We start from the raw sequence: 20,033 nt of genomic DNA, 5'->3' as shown, positions 1-20,033 counted from the left end.
CATTTGCGGACCAAGGCATCAAGGAATGTACTTGTTGCGAACCATACCGCGGCGTCAGTGTCCAAAAGCAGTCAAATGCTGCGCACGCACAACCTATTGGTGTCTTCAGTCAATGGAACCTGCCTAATCCATCACACGAAAAAAACTAGATTGGAAGATTATCAATTTACTCCGTTAGTTGTGCGGCGAGACCCGGAAACATTGTTTTATTATTTTGTCACATGGTTGAGAGATTTCAATAACAACAAAAAATGGCGACAATCACGTTGTTCGATGTGGGTCTTGCTGCGTCATTAAAACTATTCAAGTAAACACGGGAATGAAACGCGCAAAATGCAAGTAAGTAAGACTAATATCCGTCAGACATTGAACTACAAGTAAATATGAATAAGAATTGTTCATGTTAATTTCGATGCTTGGATTACATAGTATTTGTTTTTACCTAGAGAGGGGTGTGTGCAGGCTGGGCGTTAGCGTTTGTCAGCACAATAGTAAAACTCAATCAACACCAATAGCGTTGCTCTTTTACATGGTCTTGTTATTGAATATCAGAGTTATTATGGCAATGTATATATGTTTAAAAATTAAAAATGATAAGACGGGCTATTTACAAAGTTTTTAAAAAAAATAGCCTTACTCTTGTTTTATTTATAGAAAACAGCAACAAAGCTTTCCCGACAACGTGGAGTTGAATATCTGGAACCATTGAAATGTGATGATTGCTTTCAATATTGTTCTTTCGCGTTTTAAACGTGTATTTAATGTATAGGCTACCTGGTCTGCGCTTCACGATTATTGAAGGGTCCGAGATACGCTATTATGATAATATACTAAGTACAGTCTATTGGGAGTTGTATATGCTAATTGTATTTTTACATTTACGCAACCAATGTTATGTTCTGCTGGATTGAACTGTTGTCTCAACCTTGCGCAGCAGGTTATTTTTCAAGTAAGTGTTGGCAAGTGCTCCTGCAATTCTGTGATACCAAAACAGAACCAGCAAATCGAGTTGTTTACATGAAGCGGAGGGAGAAGGAGATAGGGAGGAGCCTCCTCCGGCGGGCTACGCGACTGGACTGCTGGAGAGCCTTCGCGCACTGAGGGCGGAACCCCAAGAACCATAACAAGTCCGACGTCAGCTACGTAGTGTCCATAAATTATACAGTTCAAACACTACCGAGTAAACAGTGGTGACTTCGACCAATTAACAAGGTTTTATTCCTTTAGGCTACATGTATCTGTTGTATAGGAAATGATCTTTCAAAGGGGTTTATGAAAAAGCTGATATGCTACAGTAGTTACACATGTATTGGTAGGTATTACATTCATGTGAGGTGAGAAAGAAACATCTTACTAATGGTAGTAAAACACCTTTCTAGAATTCTGTAATGCCTGTGTGGAATTCATAGCACATACACAATTCACGATTTATATCCTGTGAATAATTACAAAACTTTGCAGATTTTGGTAACCTATTAGAGAAACCTCTTTACATTACTTCTGCATGCAATTGTGTTGTCGTTCTTGTAATGTGATATCATGAAATACAGACATGATATGTGGATTTGACGCATCGTCAAACACAGTCCTTTTGTTACTCCGATGACCTGTGCATGAAGTAAATGCACTTTCTGCAATGTCCAAAGGCAACCCCCACCTGCCCGACCCTATACGGTCTCGTGTCATTCTAAGTCCCTCTTTTGGCACGATTCCATCTGCAAAAGAATAGTGTGACTGACAAGATATTATTGTTGCTCTGGGCTCCAAGTCGTGTGTGTGTGCGTGCGTGTGTCATCATGTGTGAGCCTGGCATCATGAAGACGGATGGCATCCGACCCCTTGGATCACCATGGCTGATGTTGTACTGTGCTGGAACTCAGACCGACGGGGCTGCTGTCTCTTGGCTTCCTAACATGACCTCCAGGCTGCCCTGGTTCAGTTATCACTGTGCTGATGCTGTCCATCTTAAAGGTACAGTACTGTGATAACTGAAGGATGGCTGCCACCTTGACACACCCGATGATGGATGGAGATGGTACTGCTGTATCGAAGGCAAAGTTTTTCATTGATATCACTGGTGCTCACAACTTTTAAAAAGTTAGGAGAACAACATAAAATTTAGGAGCACCAGAAAATGTGATTTTTCAACTTGATTGAGATATAGCCTATATTGGGCCTACATGAATTTTAGCTCCCGAAGCACATGCTGTGCTCTATAAACTAATATGTAACCCTGTAAAGACAGTTGTTTATTGTAAAAAAGCCGTACATGGATATACAAGTACCTTTTATTGAAGTTACAAAGTTATTTGTAGAATAATAGGTTTCTACATTGTGTAAAAACACTATTTTCAAACCAGCATACTGCTGTACAATATCACACTGCACCCCTGCCAATAAAGACTATGGTGAGTCAATTTGTTTGGTCAATTATCAAATTTAAATAGAAAAGAAAGTTGGTTCTGGGAGTATTCTAAGCATGCATAAACATGATTAGTGCTTTCCCCCCACAAAACAGCTCTTCTCTAATTCTCTAGACTACTAGATATTAAAGGTTCATAATACAAACGTTCTCCATTTGATTTAAAAAAAAAATTCAATATCATTCGTATTCGTGCTTATATTTGAATGTACTATTTTATTTGTTCCAAGTTAGCTCACAGATTTGAGGGTTTGTTAAGATGAAAGAGGAGATATTGTGCGTATCCCCGTTCTCCCTACTACAAGCCTTGCTCAACTTGTTTTACCGTCACAAACCACCGCCTCTAAAGACCGGGCTAAACCAAAATAGTTTTTGGCCGCGGGGGTGTTCCAATCATAACGTGAGGATTCTTGACCCACCTGTCCCCCGGGCAAGTTACGCGCTTGACCATGACGCTACCGAATCTAAGGTCGTCTTTTTCTCTGGTGCACTTGGAAACAGCATTACAGCGAAGGATAATTAAACCAACAATTATTATCTGGGTTTTTTTTTTTTTTTACAAGGCAACATTTTTTTTAAATCAAGGTTGCACAGCAAAATATTTACGATCATATGTAACCAAAATGGTCTCACATTATAATGTTGTGTCTTGATTTTCAATTGTAATACTTTATAATGATTCACAAAGCCCAATGAGTGTAGCCTATGCTTTTCAAAATTGATATGAATAGAATTGTTATTTTATGTAGAAAGAATGCTGTATTACGTAATAAGTTGAAAGGGGGCAAATTTATGTTTTTGTAGCATTTGAATCATTCTTGTTTTTAAGAAAATGCAAATGAATTGGAAACAAACTGATATGTATACATTTCTAATAGTCATGATGTGTGGCCACGCACCTCTGATTAGATTTCTATCTATGGTGGAAAAGTATCAAATTGTCAAACTTGAGTAAAAGTAAACATACAGTAATAGAAAATGACTTAAGTAAATCTGAAAGTTACCCAGTAACATACAACTTGACTAAAAGCCTAAAAGTATTTGGATTTAAATATACTCAAGTATCAAAAGTAAAAGTTTAAATAATTTCTAATTCCTTATATTAAGCAAACAAGACAACACATTTTTTTTTAACCGATAGCCAGGGGCACACTCCAGCACTCAGACATCATTAACAAACTAACCATTTGTGTGTAGTGAGTCCGTCAGATCAGAGGCACTAGGGATGTTTTCTTGAGAAGTGTCTGAATTGGACCGTATTCCTATCCTGCTAAGCGCTCAACATGTAAGGTGCTTTGAGTGTCAGGGAAAATAAATGGAGTAAAAAGTACATTATTTTCTTTATGAATACTGCTTATGTAGTACTTTAAAGTATATTTTGTTAATTACTTTACACCACTACATAATAGATACAAACATAGTTTTAAAAGTTATTAACACATTTTTAGTATGATTGAAGAATATCAATAACCTAAGAGTAGAGGTATTAACATAATACTCCGGTTTGACATGTCTTTAGAATGTTAGACATACAGGAAGTCAATGCGAAAATCCCCCCCAGACAGATAACCAAAAGATCACGCCACATCTTTTTCTCTCCCCCTTTCTCTGCCCCCACATTCCCCTTCTCTCATTCTCCCCTCTCTATACCCCCCCTCCTTTTCAATGTCGCTGTCCCCTCCCTCACGGTTTGGTTTAACTGGACTGATCGAAGTTGTAAATGGTTTTGAGGGTGGGAACGGTTTTTGAACCCTAATCGCACAATTTGACTGAAGGATATGTCAATCAGTGGAACATCAATTCGGGTAATTAATAAAAACGCTGACAGATAAATGTAAACAACTTCTTAATAAGCACTTAAAGTGATAGACACTTTCGTAACTATGTTTGATATGAATTGTACTATCAATCATACTGTATATGTTGTCAAAATCATCTAAATAGATGCTCACATTTTCACATACCTAGTGGCCTACATACCAGCATACAGTATTTTAAAAGTTAGGTTTTAACTAGTAAGCTTGTAAAACATGTAGGCCGATTACAGATAGATAGATGTGGCACTTTTTATTGTATCAGTGACTACAACATTATTGGGAAATATCTGCCTATGATTTCCGGCAAACTTAACTCCGTTTTAACACATCAGATATGGGAGACGGGAAGTACCTCCACTACTGGCAAACGGAACCTCCCGTCCCTGTCCCATCTTAAAGGACCTGGCTCTCTATTTCCTCCCACCTCACTAGGAGGATGGTCAGTTTCCATTTGACTGTAGCCTCCTTTTTGGACAACAAGACGATACTGTAAATAAGAAATGTTGTTGATCATATGTGGAAATATTGACAATCAGAAAGATGATCAGATGGGAAAGAGATGGAGGTGCAGAATTACCATTTACATTTGACATTTTTAACAGCAAAAGCCTTTTCTAATCTTTTGGACAGATAAAGCTATGGGTCATGAATTAAATATGTAGGTTATTGATTAACATGGTCAGATACAAACAGGATTGTGACTGTGTGTTCCTTGCAAAGGTAATCAATGTTTCATGTAACACACAACTGGATGGAATTTTGACGATATTACCATAACAGTCAGGAATTGATTTTGTTAAACATTCCATGTGTTGTAAATTCAATATGGAATTGCTTTTAGAGTCAGAGTGTGTTTGCATTGAGTGCCTGGTAAAGAGGCAAGATACACTCTATATACAAAGTATGTGGATACCACTTCAAATTAATTTGGTTATCTCAGTCACACCCGTTGTTGACAGGTGTATAAAATCGAGCACACCACCATGCAATCTCCATACACACACACAGACACACACACACACACACACACACATACACTCGCACAGGCACACACACTTGTTCTTCTGTCCTCATGGGGACCTGAAATGAATTTACATTCAAAATCCTATTTTCCCTAAAACCTCAACTTTACCTTAACCCCTAACCCTAATTCTAACCCTAAAAAGTAAGTATATAAGTAGCCTTGGTTTGTGCGAGCCGAAACAGCTCATAGGGCAGGGGACTCCTGTTTCTGTAGTGTGAGGCAGCTTGATGTACAAGTACACCCACTGGACATGGCGCTAGGCTATCGCAGGGCCTTACCCCAATCTATCTCCTTAATGTGCCAAGCAGAGATGCATTAGGTCCCATTTTAAAAAAAAATGTATGATTTGGACAGGGATCAAACTCACCACCTCAGGGTGGACACGCTAACCAGAAAGCCCTAATCCAACCCCTGAATGTAAAATAACCTTTTTCCTCGTGGGGAGGTGGGAAATGTCCCCACTAGGGACAGTTTTCCTTGTTTTATTATCCTTGTGGGGATTTTGAGGGATTTCCGGTCCCCACGAGGATAGAATAACAAGACCACACACACACACACACACACACACACACACACACACACACACACACACACACACACACACACACACACACACACACACACACACACACACACACACACACACACACACACACACACACACAGCTTCTGCTACGTTACAATGGATGTGATGCCATTCAGTTAACTGTAATGCTGATCCATTCTAGGGTTAACAACATAAAATAGTGTCAGTGGGCTACACCGTATCGCTTGACTGAAGGAGCAGTGCACCAATCAGAATGCGTGAAACTGAGCTTGCAGTTGCATTATTTTCGGGAAGAGGGACGTTACTTGACAGGAAGGGTTAGAAAGATTATGAATTTGCTCTCGACCAGAAGGGAAATAAACTCGTCGGACAAAACATTTTTCGTTTGGAATATTCCCATACCTACGGATTTTGTCAAGATTAAGTCAGTCTTTATAGTTTCACAACGGATAATTATATTCTGGATCTATGAACAAAACGATAGGGAAGTAACGTTAGACTTGGATAGCTCGCTAGGTGAGTAACGTTTAACATAACAAATATGTGATTATTGATATTGAGTAAAATGCCATATATCCAGCCTAGCTATCCGATATCCTATTAACTTTAGCTTGAATATTATTATTCCTGGGCCTTAGTGAAAAAAAAAACGTTACGCAGCAGATACAAGCATCAAATTTGGTACAAACAAGGTGATGTGAAAACATCCTAGAAGGGGTGCCTGAAAACATCCTAGAAGGGGTGCCCATGTCAAATTTAACCTGGGAGCGAGTTATCGCGAAAATCCAAAATGGCTGCCATAACAGCTGGTATTTGACTATAAAAATTGTTATGCAGCAGATAAAGGCATGACATTTTGTACAAACATCCCTCAGAAGATATGCTCATTTCAAAATTATCCAGAAAGCAGAATTCAAAATGGCTGCCAATGGTAACGACATTTCAGCTTATAAACATTTCAATAACAATAACTTTTTAGTTGACCTGACCAAATTCACATATACGTGTCACTTATAGATCTTTATGGATCTTTCATTATTTTTGAAAGCAACTCTAGGAAGCAGTAGATCTGTTCTTTGTGTGCTATTTCTATGCTTTCGGTTTTGTACACCAGCTGAAAATACAATATTGTGGTTATAGAAAAGATATTTCACAGGGGTTTAGATGGTACAATGATTGTTTACACCAGCGTTTCGCAAACTCAGTCCTCGGGACCCCAAGCGGTGCACATTTAGTTTTTTTGCCCGAACACTACACAGCGGATTCAAATGATCAAAGCTTGATGATTAGTTGATTATTTGAATCAACTGTGTAGTGCTAGGGTAAAAACCCAAACATGCACCCAGCGGGGTACCGAGTATAGAGTTTTGGAAACCCTGATCTAAACTTTTTTGTTTTGTCAAAAACTGAAATTAGGCGAACTATTATTTTTAAAAATAGCAATTTCTGCATAGTGAACCTTTTTAAATTCGGATTAGTGAAGAAAATAAAAGACGTAGGGCTAGGGATGTTAACCATTAGTCGGTTAGCCACCGGAAAAATAATAATTTGACCGGTCATGCTTATCAGTTTGTAGGTTAATTTGCATAAATTTGTGGAATTAATTTGGTGTCCGAATTTGACAAATCTCGTCAGTCATAAAACAGGAACAGTGTCTTGGTCGACCGGAATTATTATTTTACAGAAAATAGTCATGTAAAGTGAGTTTACGGAGTTAGTTAAGAAAGCTACTTTCTAATGGCTGTCTCTAGTCAGAGTGAGCCTCGAGCAAGCCAGAGCGGAGACTCGTTGCTATGCAACTCACAGACAGTCTGTGTGGAGCAGTGGGAAAGGGGAGAGCAGCACAAATCAGCTAACAACAACAGCTAAGCTAGTAACCAAAAAGGTTTCACAGCATTTCTCCCCTGTTCTATTGGTTTTCGTATCAACTTTCTTTCGTTGTCCAGAAGCCAAAGGCACAATCCTAGTCATATTAACAACCATCCTAGTTGTTGCATATCTACGTTTTCCCTCTTTCTAAATTTCTAATTGAGATGTTAATCTGTCATATGAAACGGCTCGCATCAGGTGTGTCTTTTAGAACAGGGGTTTTCCACAAATTGCAATTTAGCAAATGTAAAATTAGGAAACTCTCTTTTTGACATTTTTAATGCTACTTTTTAAGTAAATACCTCCAGTCAACTTGTGTAATATGTTAGGAGATAAAGAAGTTCACATTCTTGATTTCACCTGTCACATAATTTTTCATTATGAAGCTTACCGGTAGTACCCAGTCATATGTTGTTTGTTTACAAGCACACAACGATGAGAGACCCGAGCCTTTTGAGAACGGACAAGTAGTGCATTTGGTTTGTTCATTTCGTAGTTAGTTAGCTATGTAGCTGTGATTAGCTTCTTCCAAAATCAAGCATTCGCTTGGTAACAGCAGAGGTCCCTCCTGGATCAAGAGCCTAGCAGGCTAATATTTGTTTTGGGTATTCAGTAAACTGTGAGTAGTATTTTTGAGTTACTTATTTACTGTTATAGTTTAGGTCAGACACTATAAAATAAGCTTGTTAGAATTTAGTTAGCATTCTCTAAGAGATTTTGCATGTACTTATTAGCATTGCTAACCTTCGGACTACAGAGTATCAGTGAGGTTTGAAAACAGAGCCCATGGTGTTCAATGCTGGTATTACAGAATATCTGGGTATGGCACAAGGTCATTATGACAATCTGGATACCTCCCAAGCCTGAGGAGTACTGCTGTCTAAATCAAATCAAATTGTATTTGTCACATGCGCCGAATACAACAGTGACATGCTTACTTACAAGCCCTTAATCAACAATGCAGTTTTCAGAAAAAATACCTTTAAAAAATGAGAAAGAAAAGTAACAAATAATTAAAGAGCAGCAGTAAAATAACAATAGTGAGACTAAAAACAGGGGGTACCGGTACAGAGTCAATGTGTGGGGGCACCGGTTAGTTAAATAATAATAATATATGCCATTTAGCAGACGCTTTTATCCAAAGCGACTTACAGTCATGTGTGCATACATTCTACGTATGGGTGGTCCCGGGAATCGAACCCACTACCCTGGCGTTACAAGCGCCATGCTCTACCAACTGAGCTACAGGATTGATCATTAGAAAAACCTTGTTGTACGAGATCTTGAGTTTTTTGGCAATTTCTCACATGGAATAGCCTTAATTTCTCAAAACAGGAATAGACTGACGAGTTTCAGAAGAAAGTCCTTTGTTTCTGGCCATTTTGAGCCTGTAATCAAACCCACGAATGCAAATGCTCCAGATACTCAACTAGTCTAAAGAAGGCCAGTTTTAGCCTTTTAAAATGATAAACTTGGATTATGTCACGATCGTCTAATGAAATAACAGACCAAGGCGCCGCGTACGTAGAGTTCCACATGTTTAATCAAAAGAAACTCACAAAAACAACAAAGAAGAATAAACAATACATGAAGCTCAAGCAGTGCTCAACAGGCAACTACAAGATTCCACAAAACTCAGTGGGAAAAGACTGCCGAAATATGATCCCCAATCAGAGACAACGATAGACAGCTGCCTCTGATTGGGAACCATTCCAGGCCAAGATAGAAATAGAAAAACTAGAGTACCCACCCTAGTCACACCCCGACCTAACCAAATTAGAGAATAAAAGGCTCACTAAGGTCAGGGCGTGACAGTACCCCTCCCCAAAGGTGCGGACTCTGGCCGCAAGACCTGACTCCGGGTGGGCATCTAGCCTCGGTGGTGGCTCCGGTGCAGGACATCGTCCCTGCTCCGCTCGTGGATCCGTCAGCGTCGGTGGCGACTCTGGTGCGGGAATCGTCGCCGGAAGCTCCGGACTGAGGATCGTTGCCGGAGGAACCGGACCGTGGATCGTCGCCGGACGAACCGGACCGTTGAGTCGTTGCCGGGGACTCCAGATTGTGGATCGTCACCGGAGGAACCGGACCGTGGATCACCGCTGGAGGCTCCGGACCGTGGAACATCGCCGGAAGAACCGGACCGTGGATCATCGCCGGCGGCTCCAGACCGTGGCTCGACGCCCGGAGGCTCCAGACCGTGGAACATCGCCGGAAGAACCGGACCGTGGATCATCGCAGGAGGCTCCAGACCGTGGATCGACGCCGGAGGCTCCAGACCGTGGATCACAATTGGAGGCTCCGGACTGAGAACCCTCGCTGGAGGCTCTGGACTAGGAACCTTCGCAGGAGGCTCTGGACTGGGAACCCTCGCTGGAGGCTCTGGACTAGAACCCCCCACAGGAGGCTCTGTACTAGAAACCCCCACAGGAGGCTCTGGACTAGCAACCCTCGCTGGAGGCTCTGGACTGGGAACCTTCGAAGGAGGCTCTGGACTAGGGAGGCGCCCTGGAGGCCTGATGCGTGGGGCCGGCACAGGTGGCACCGGACTGGTGACACGCACTTCAGGATGAGTGCGGGGAGCAGGCACAGGACGTACCTGACTGAGAAGGCGCACTTAAGGGAGAGTGCGTGGAGGTTGCACAGGGCGTACTGGGCTGTGGAGGCGCACTGGAGACCTGGTGCGTAGAGCAGGCACAGATGGTGCCAGAACGATGACACACTCCGCAAGGTGAGTGCGGGGAGCTAGCACAGGACGTACTGGGCTTTGGAGGTGATCTTCATCCCCATGTGCAGTTGCAAACCGTTGTCTGGCTTTTTATGGTGGTTTTGGAGCAGTGGCTTCTTCCTTATCGAGCTGCCTTTCAGGTTATGTCGATATAGGACTCGTTTTACTGTGGATGTAGATACTTTTGTACCTGTTTCCTCCGGGATCTTCACAAGGTCCTTTGCTGTTGTTCTGGGATTGATTTGCACTTTGCGCACCAAAGTACGTTCATCTCTAGGAGACAGAACACGTCTCCTTCCTGAGCGGTATGACTGCTGCGTGCTCCCATGGTGATGAACATGGTTCGGGCGTTTGGAAATTACTCCCAAGGATGAACCAGACTTGTGGAGGTCTACAATTTTTATTCTTATGTCTTGACTGATTTATGTATGTAAACTTCAGACTTTAACTGTATGTACATATACTGTGCCTTCGGAAAGTATTAATTATTACAGCATTTTCTCCCCTTTGTACACACAATACCCCATAATGTCGAAGTCAAAAGATGTTTTTAGAAATATTTGCATAATTATTGACTTTGAAATAAAGATATCTAATTCACTTAAGTATTCACACCCCTGAGTCAATACTTTGGAAGAGCACCTTTTGGGGTCGATTACAGCTTTGACTCATCTTGGGTATGTCTGTATCTATATCAGCTTTGCACATCTGGATTTGGGGATTTTCTCCTATTCTTCCTTGCAGATTTTCTCATGCTCTGTTACGTTAGTTGGGGAGCAGCAGTGACCAGCAATCTTCAAGTCTTTCCATAGATTTTCAATGGGATTCAAGTGTGGGTCACTCAATGACTTTCATTTTCTTGTTCTGAATAATACCAGCGTTGGTTTGGCTGTATGCTTGGGGTCATTGTCCTGTTGGAACGTAAATCTTTGCCCCCAGTCTTAGGTCATTTGCATTCCGAAGCAGGTTCTCATCAAGGATTTGCCTGTATTTGCCTTCATTCATTGGTCCCTGCTGCTGAAAAGCATCCATGCTAGCTCTAAGCTCTTGGAAACTTTCAACACTCTAGAAATAGTTTTATACCCTTCGCCAGATACAGTATATGCCTCATCACAATTCTATCTTGGAGATCTTTTGACAGTTCCTTGGACTTCATGGTATTGTTTCTGCTCTGAAATGCACTGTCAACTGTGGGACCTTATATACACAGATTCTTTCTAAATCATGTCCAAATAATTAAATTAGCCACCACAGGTGGACTCCAATCAAGGATGATCAAAGAAAATTGGATGCACCTGAGCTCCATTTGGAGTGTCATAACAATGGGGTTTGAATACTTATGTAAATGAGATTTTTCTGTATTTTACTTGCAATAAATTTGCAGACATTTCTAAGAACATGTTTTCACTTTGTCATTACGGGGTATTGTGTGTAGATGGGGTAGAATTTGTTTTCAGGCTGTAACACAGCAAATTGTGCAATACATTGAGGGGTATGAATACTTTATGAAGACACTGTACGTACTGTCACTGTGGGGATGACGTCGTACTTGCGCTTGACCTTTTCCACATTTTGTTGTGTTGTAGCCTGAGATTTTGTCACTGGCCAACACACCATACCCGATATTGTCAAAGTGGAATTGTGTTTTTAGAAATGTATACAAATTAATTCAACATTAAAAGCTGAAATGTCTTGAGTCAAAATGTTTTCAACCCCTTTGTTATGGCAAGCCTAAATAAGTTCAAGAGTAAAGCTCGGCTTAACAAGTCACATAATACATTGCATGGACTCACTCTGTGTGCATTAAGTGTTTAACATGATTTTTAATTGACTACTTCATCTCTGTACCCCACACATACAGACAAAACACAGACAAAATCTGTAAGGTCCCTCAGTCGAGCAGTGAATTTCAAAACACATATTCAACCACTACTATCAGGGAGGTTTTTCAATGTTTCGCAAAGAAGGACACCTGATCCCGAATGGCTCAGCTATCTAAGGCACTGCATCGCAGTGCTAGAGGCGTCACTACAGATCCGGGTTAGCTGCCGTGTCGCAGCTGGCCACAACCAGGAGACACATGAGGCGGCGCACAATTAGTCCGGATTAGGGGCGGGTTTGTCCGGCTGGGATATCCTTGTCCCATCGCGTTCTAGCAACTCCTTGTGGCTGCCAGGCACGCTGACTTCGGTCGCCAGCTCTACGATGTTTCCTCCGACACATTGGTGTGGCTGGCTTCGGGTTTAAGCGGGCAGTGTGCCAAGAAGCAGTATAGCTTGGCAGGGTTGTGTTTTGCTCACCTCTGGATGTCAAAGGGTAAAGTCCACACAACTTAATACACTCTGTTCGATTCTTGTTTGGGGAACCAAAATATTGTATTGAGATCAAATGTTTCATCGATGAGAAAATGTACAGTTTCGGACAAAATCCATCCATTTACGGCCACTGAGCTTCCTCTCACTACCATATGGGTAGTGAGTGGCATGCACTTGGCGTTTCTTCACATTTATACATATGAAATATCAGTCTCAATGTTCTATCTGTGCTTTCGTATTGAGCATGTCACTGGTACATCCTGTTTTTGCTTGTAACCAGAAAGAGCCTTGTATGTGTGGAGTAAAGTGATCTAGAATGTTGTTGCCTCGAGTTACACAGATGACATGCTTGTAAAAATGAGATAAAACGGATTTCACTTTCCCTGCATTAAAATCACCGGCCACGAAAAACCGCCCACTCCAGACTGATCCCTGTGAAGAGCAAATTCAGCAACAGTGGAAGTTGATCAAATGCTTCTTTATTGATGCCCTCCCAAGAGTTTCTGCATTTCCTCTTCACGTCAGTTTGCTCCTCCATTCATGCACCTTGGTTGGAGAGTGAGGTAGCAGGCCTGGGATCTGCCAGGGAACTCACCAGACCATATTATCACGATACTTAGGTACCAATGCGATATGTATTGCAATTTTTCACAGTTCTATATGTATTGCGAGTCGATATTTGATCTTTCAAACATATCGCTTACTATGTCTGCTGCAGAGAGACAAGGAACAAAAAGTGCTGAAAACAACATGTTGGCTCACTATTGATTGTGTGACAATGTTTGAGTCACTCAGATAGCATAAGAACACAACATAATCCATGGCAAATCTTCTCTCAGCCTCATGGCACGATGTGTAGAATTGCAGGAAAGCAGCTTTAAAACTGCAAACTGTTGTCCCGGTGGCCAAAGAGGAGGGCCTCTAAAACCTTTGGCGCCGTTGGCCACGCCGGCTAACTTTGCTACCGCTGCTGAAAAAAATCCTAGGGAAAACGCAGTCATCTGACTCATCCAAACTTTCATCATGTGTTGAAGGATAGTACAGTAATAGAATGTAGCCTACCTCTGAGGTGTCTTCTTTTTTTTGCCAGTGTAACGTACAGTAGTTCAGTTGTGGCTGATGAAGAATGTCGGCCTAGGTCTACATTGTTGCCAGTGTAACGTACAGTAGTTAAGTTGTGGCTGATGCAGAATGTCGGCCTAGGTCTACATTGTTGCCAGTGTAACGTACAGTAGTTAAGTTGTGGCTGATGCAGAATGTCGGCCTAGGTCTACATTGTTGCCAGTGTAACGTACAGTAGTTAAGTTGTGGCTGATGCAGAATGTCGGCCTAGGTCTACATTGTTGCCAGTGTAACGTACAGTAGTTAAGTTGTGGCTGATGCAGAATGTCGGCCTAGGTCTACATTGTTGCCAGTGTAACGTACAGTAGTTAAGTTGTGGCTGATGCAGAATGTCGGCCTAGGTCTACATTGTTGCCAGTGTAACTACAGTAGTTCAGTTGTGGCTGATGAAGAATGTCGGCCTAGGTCTACATTGTTGCCAGTGTAACGTACAGTAGTTAAGTTGTGGCTGATGCAGAATGTCGGCCTAGGTCTACATTGTTGCCAGTGTAACGTACAGTAGTTAAGTTGTGGCTGATGCAGAATGTCGGCCTAGGTCTACATTGTTGCCAGTGTAACGTACAGTAGTTAAGTTGTGGCTGATGCAGAATGTCGGCCTAGGTCTACATTGTTGCCAGTGTAACGTACAGTAGTTAAGTTGTGGCTGATGCAGAATGTCGGCCTAGGTCTACATTGTTGCCAGTGTAACGTACAGTAGTTAAGTTGTGGCTGATGCAGAATGTCGGCCTAGGTCTACATTGTTGCCAGTGTAACGTACAGTAGTTAAGTTGTGGCTGATGCAGAATGTCGGCCTAGGTCTACATTGTTGCCAGTGTAACGTACAGTAGTTAAGTTGTGGCTGATGCAGAATGTCGGCCTAGGTCTACATTGTTGCCAGTGTAACGTACAGTAGTTAAGTTGTGGCTGATGCAGAATGTCGGCCTAGGTCTACATTGTTGCCAGTGTAACGTACAGTAGTTAAGTTGTGGCTGATGCAGAATGTCGGCCTAGGTCTACATTGTTGCCAGTGTAACGTACAGTAGTTAAGTTGTGGCTGATGCAGAATGTCGGCCTAGGTCTACATTGTTGCCAGTGTAACGTACAGTAGTTAAGTTGTGGCTGATGCAGAATGTCGGCCTAGGTCTACATTGTTGCCAGTGTAACGTACAGTAGTTAAGTTGTGGCTGATGCAGAATGTCGGCCTAGGTCTACATTGTTGCCAGTGTAACGTACAGTAGTTAAGTTGTGGCTGATGCAGAATGTCGGCCTAGGTCTACATTGTTGCCAGTGTAACGTACAGTAGTTAAGTTGTGGCTGATGCAGAATGTCGGCCTAGGTCTACATTGTTGCCAGTGTAACGTACAGTAGTTAAGTTGTGGCTGATGCAGAATGTCGGCCTAGGTCTACATTGTTGCCAGTGTAACGTCTACAGTAGTTAAGTTGTGGCTGATGCAGAATGTCGGCCTAGGTCTACATTGTTGCCAGTGTAACGTACAGTAGTTAAGTTGTGGCTGATGCAGAATGTCGGCCTAGGTCTACATTGTTGCCAGTGTAACGTACAGTAGTTAAGTTGTGGCTGATGCAGAATGTCGGCCTAGGTCTACATTGTTGCCAGTGTAACGTACAGTAGTTAAGTTGTGGCTGATGCAGAATGTCGGCCTAGGTCTACATTGTTGCCAGTGTAACGTACAGTAGTTAAGTTGTGGCTGATGCAGAATGTCGGCCTAGGTCTACATTGTTGCCAGTGTAACGTACAGTAGTTAAGTTGTGGCTGATGCAGAATGTCGGCCTAGGTCTACATTGTTGCCAGTGTAACGTACAGTAGTTAAGTTGTGGCTGATGCAGAATGTCGGCCTAGGTCTACATTGTTGCCAGTGTAACTACAGTAGTTAAGTTGTGGCTGATGCAGAATGTCGGCCTAGGTCTACATTGTTGCCAGTGTAACGTACAGTAGTTAAGTTGTGGCTGATGCAGAATGTCGGCCTAGGTCTACATTGTTGCCAGTGTAACGTACAGTAGTTAGTTGTGGGCTGATGCAGAATGTCGGCCTAGGTCTACATTGTTGCCAGTGTAACGTACAGTAGTTAAGTTGTGGCTGATGCAGAATGTCGGCCTAGGTCTACATTGTTGCCAGTGTAACGTACAGTAGTTAAGTTGTGGCTGATGCAGAATGTCGGCCTAGGTCTACATTGTTGCCAGTGTAACGTACAGTAGTTAAGTTGTGGCTGATGCAGAATGTCGGCCTAGGTCTACATTGTTGCCAGTGTAACTACAGTAGTTAAGTTGTGGCTGATGCAGAATGTCGGCCTAGGTCTACATTGTTGCCAGTGTAACGTACAGTAGTTAAGTTGTGGCTGATGCAGAATGTCGGCCTAGGTCTACATTGTTGCCAGTGTAACGTACAGTAGTTAAGTTGTGGCTGATGCAGAATGTCGGCCTAGGTCTACATTGTTGCCAGTGTAACGTACAGTAGTTAAGTTGTGGCTGATGCAGAATGTCGGCCTAGGTCTACATTGTTGCCAGTGTAACGTACAGTAGTTAAGTTGTGGCTGATGCAGAATGTCGGCCTAGGTCTACATTGTTGCCAGTGTAACGTACAGTAGTTAAGTTGTGGCTGATGCAGAATGTCGGCCTAGGTCTACATTGTTGCCAGTGTAACGTACAGTAGTTAAGTTGTGGCTGATGCAGAATGTCGGCCTAGGTCTACATTGTTGCCAGTGTAACGTACAGTAGTTAAGTTGTGGCTGATGCAGAATGTCGGCCTAGGTCTACATTGTTGCCAGTGTAACGTACAGTAGTTAAGTTGTGGCTGATGCAGAATGTCGGCCTAGGTCTACATTGTTGCCAGTGTAACGTACAGTAGTTAAGTTGTGGCTGATGCAGAATGTCGGCCTAGGTCTACATTGTTTGGATGTGAAGGATGACCTCATGACAAGCGTTTGAAGGCCACATGCCTTTAAAATACAGTACAGAATGTGGATTATAAAATACAGAATGTGTATTGTCTAGCGTAGCCTTTGGCGTTAGCACTTTGCCCAGCAACTATTGTGCTGTCTTCAGCCATCCGTGATGAACTGCAGGTATCGGTTCATCGCAGAAATCCATCTTTTCCACTGTTGCTGCACTGTTAACCGTTTCTTGGCACTGTAGACTAATGAATACACTGTGTGTGTGGAGCGGGGTTCTCACAGGCTGATAAGACTTCAGCAGGACCTGAGGACACTTTGGCCCCGACAGTGTGTGTGTGTGATTCATGTAGGCCTACGTGTGTGTGTGTGTGATCCTGCTGATCCCAGCAGCCCAGCAGCAGTCAGTAGATCAGAGCTCTGTCGCCATTGGCGATAGCCTGATTAGGGGTGTTATGAAACAAACTGTCCTAGCCACTAGGGATGCCACCTGCGCCGCTGTAGAGGAAGGGGAAACGCTGCTGGGAGAACTAATGGGATGATCTGCACACAGAGGGAGAACTACCGCACCTCCCTCCAGAGGAGGTCTGTGTTTGCTTTGGTGAGATCATCTCAGTAGGTGTGTGTGTGTGTGTGTGTCGTGAATTACATTGCCTGAGTAGGTGTGTGTTGTAGGTAGCCAACGTGAGTCATCAGGGTATGCTGGACTCCGTACCACTGCTACAGTGAGCTCCCCTCTGGATCAATACGTTACCCACCCCCGACACACATACACACTCCCTCTGTTATTGATGCATTGACATCTCCATCCCTCTGCCTCTACCTTCAGAGTCTGGATGCCAAGTCCGGGGGTGATGGAGCTGGGTAGGCAACTGTGTGGGAAGATGAGGAGGTCGAGGAGAGCCGAGGGCCCCGTCACTGTGCCCATGAGGGGTCTGGAGATCCATTTTTACCTGCCAGATATGCCGCAGCTGGGATTCCTCAAAGGCAGCTTCACCGCTGAGGAACTGTGTGTCAAGGCCGCCACAATATGCTGTAAGTACTGTCTCACCTCCCGCCAAGAGTGTGTGTGTGTGTATTGTATGGCATGACTGCAAGTGTGTGTTGCACGCCTAACTGCGTCCATCCCTGTATGTGTGGGTGTGTGTGCCTGTAGGCACCCGTGTGTGGGTGGGTGTGCCTGTAGACACCCGTGTGTGGGTGGGTGTGCCGGTAGGCACCCGTGTGTGGGTGGGTGTGCCGGTAGGCACCCGTGTGTGAGTGTGTGTGCCGGTAGGCACCCGTGTGTGAGTGTGTGTGCCTGTAGGCACCCGTGTGTGAGTGTGTGTGCCTGTAGGCACCCGTGTGTGAGTGTGTGTGCCTGTAGGCACCCGTGTGTGAGTGTGTGTGCCTGTAGGCACCCGTTTTAAACAAAATAATGTTTCAGGAATGCTAATTTTATTTGTTTGTGATTACAGAAATGATTTCATGATTTTGTGTGGTAATCCTCTTGTTTTGGGGTGGGTGGAACGACCCTCTTACTGATGCCAAATGGCTTTGTTTTAACTATATTAGCAGGCTGTTACAGTAGCTGAATTTATGCTTCTCTGCTGACTTCCACATGTACTCTACCTGATTTGATCACAAAACATGACATAATACTTACAGTAACTACTGTATACTCCTCCCTTGCCAGATAGCAGGCACACAATACAGACAAAGCCGATGTAGCCTAGCTACTAGGCTATCCCGCATGAGAAAAGATACTAACACCCAGCACCTGTTTTCCTACAGCTCTAAAAGATGCTGGTTTGGTGGTCTCCATCTTTGACAGACAAATTATAGGCCTGTATTTATACCTTTGTTCTGATACTGGCTCAAAAACTCCACATCATCTGTCAGCGTGATCGGTGCTAGAAAGGGAGAGTAGAAGAGAGGGTAAGAGAAGTGTGGTTCCTTTCAGCCACATACTGACTCCAATACAAGATGGTGGCTGGTTAGGGTTGGTTCAGGGCGGGACGAGTTCTGGAATTTCGTCCTTGTGTGAAGCCAACACTTTTCTTCCCAGTACTGCAGAGCGAGCAGAGAAAGGAAGCCTACACAGACAACATACAGACAACAACACGACTCGGGAGGAGTTCAACTCCACAGCTACCATAGTCAATATATGCAAATACTCACCAGTTATAGGCTAAACAAACAAAGCAGCTGCCAACACAAATGTATGATCTGTTTATAGACTAATCCAAAGTATTCTGTATCTGTGTCTGTGCAGGACCTTTCTGTCTTGTGTGGTCAGTGGTAGGTAGTTTAACACACATTATGTCCCTCACATCAAAACAAAAGAGCCCAGAAAAGAGGAAGTGTCATGGCCCTATACTTTTCCCATCTCATATTATGTTCCATTTATAGTTCAAAACAAACAGAAAGGCTCATCTGTGGGTGAGTCTAATCCTGAATGCTGATTGGTTAAAACCGCAGTTACCACTGGCTGTTCCATCGGACTGTGCAATCCACTGTCTCATCAGCCCAGCCAAGTAATTTATAAACTTGATCTCCACTATAAAAAGCATCTAGACATTCTTACATTTCTTTTAGACTAACATTTAGTTTTCAACAGCAGAGATTTAGCCCCTGTGATATGCAACGTTTCAGGGAAGTTAGGAACAAATATACACAGGCAGTTAGGAAAGCTAAGCCTAGCTTTTTCGAACAGAAATTTGCATACTGTAGTACTAACTCAAAAAAGTTCCGGGACACTGTAGAGTCCATGGAGAATAAGAGCACCTCCTCCCAGCTGCCCACTGCTCTGAGGCTAGGAAACACTGTTACCACCAATAAATCCACGATAATTGAGAATTTCAATAAGTATTTCTCTACGGCTGGCCATGCTTTCCACCTGGCTACCCCTATCCCGGTCAACAGCACTGCACCCCCAACAGCAACTTGCCTAAACCTCCACGGCAAACCGCCAAAGCCCCAACCATTTCTCCTTTACCCAAATCCAGATATCTGATGTCCTGAAAGAGCTGCAAAATCTGTACCCCTACAAATCAGCCAGGCTAGACAATCGGGACCCTCTCTTTCTAAAATTATCTGCCAATATTGTTGCAACCCCTATTACTAGCCTGTTCAACCTCTCTTTCGTATCGTCTGGGAATCCCAAAGATTGGAAAGCTGCCACGGTCATCCCCCTCTTCAAAGGGGGTGACACTCTAGACCCAAACTGCTACAGACCTATATCTATCCTACCCTGTCTTTCTAAGGTCTTCGAAAGCCAGACAAAAAAGCCAGACAAACAGATTACCGACCATTTCGAATCCCATCT

At 43.1% G+C, this 20,033-nt stretch overlaps 1 protein-coding gene across 2 annotated transcripts in view; it reads left to right on the top strand.

Moving 5' to 3' along the window:
- The first annotated feature begins 39 nt into the window (after window positions 1-39).
- The window catches only part of LOC124038028 (tyrosine-protein kinase JAK1-like), a 69,003-nt gene continuing 49,009 nt past the window's right edge, over window positions 40-20,033 (top strand). The window contains exons 1-2 of one of the 2 annotated variants that reach the window (XM_046353395.1): window positions 40-339; window positions 17,556-17,761. In XM_046353395.1, the coding sequence (XP_046209351.1) occupies window positions 320-339; window positions 17,556-17,761 (226 nt within the window). In that variant the 5' untranslated portion in view covers window positions 40-319. Of the gene's footprint in view, window positions 340-6,093; window positions 6,327-17,555; window positions 17,762-20,033 lie in introns of those variants that run through there. The other variant, XM_046353396.1, reaches the window with a different exon arrangement.

This window comes from Oncorhynchus gorbuscha, linkage group LG06 (genome assembly GCF_021184085.1).
Source record: "Oncorhynchus gorbuscha isolate QuinsamMale2020 ecotype Even-year linkage group LG06, OgorEven_v1.0, whole genome shotgun sequence".
Taxonomy (NCBI): domain Eukaryota; kingdom Metazoa; phylum Chordata; class Actinopteri; order Salmoniformes; family Salmonidae; genus Oncorhynchus; species Oncorhynchus gorbuscha.
This window is presented reverse-complemented; position numbering and strand designations above follow the sequence as displayed.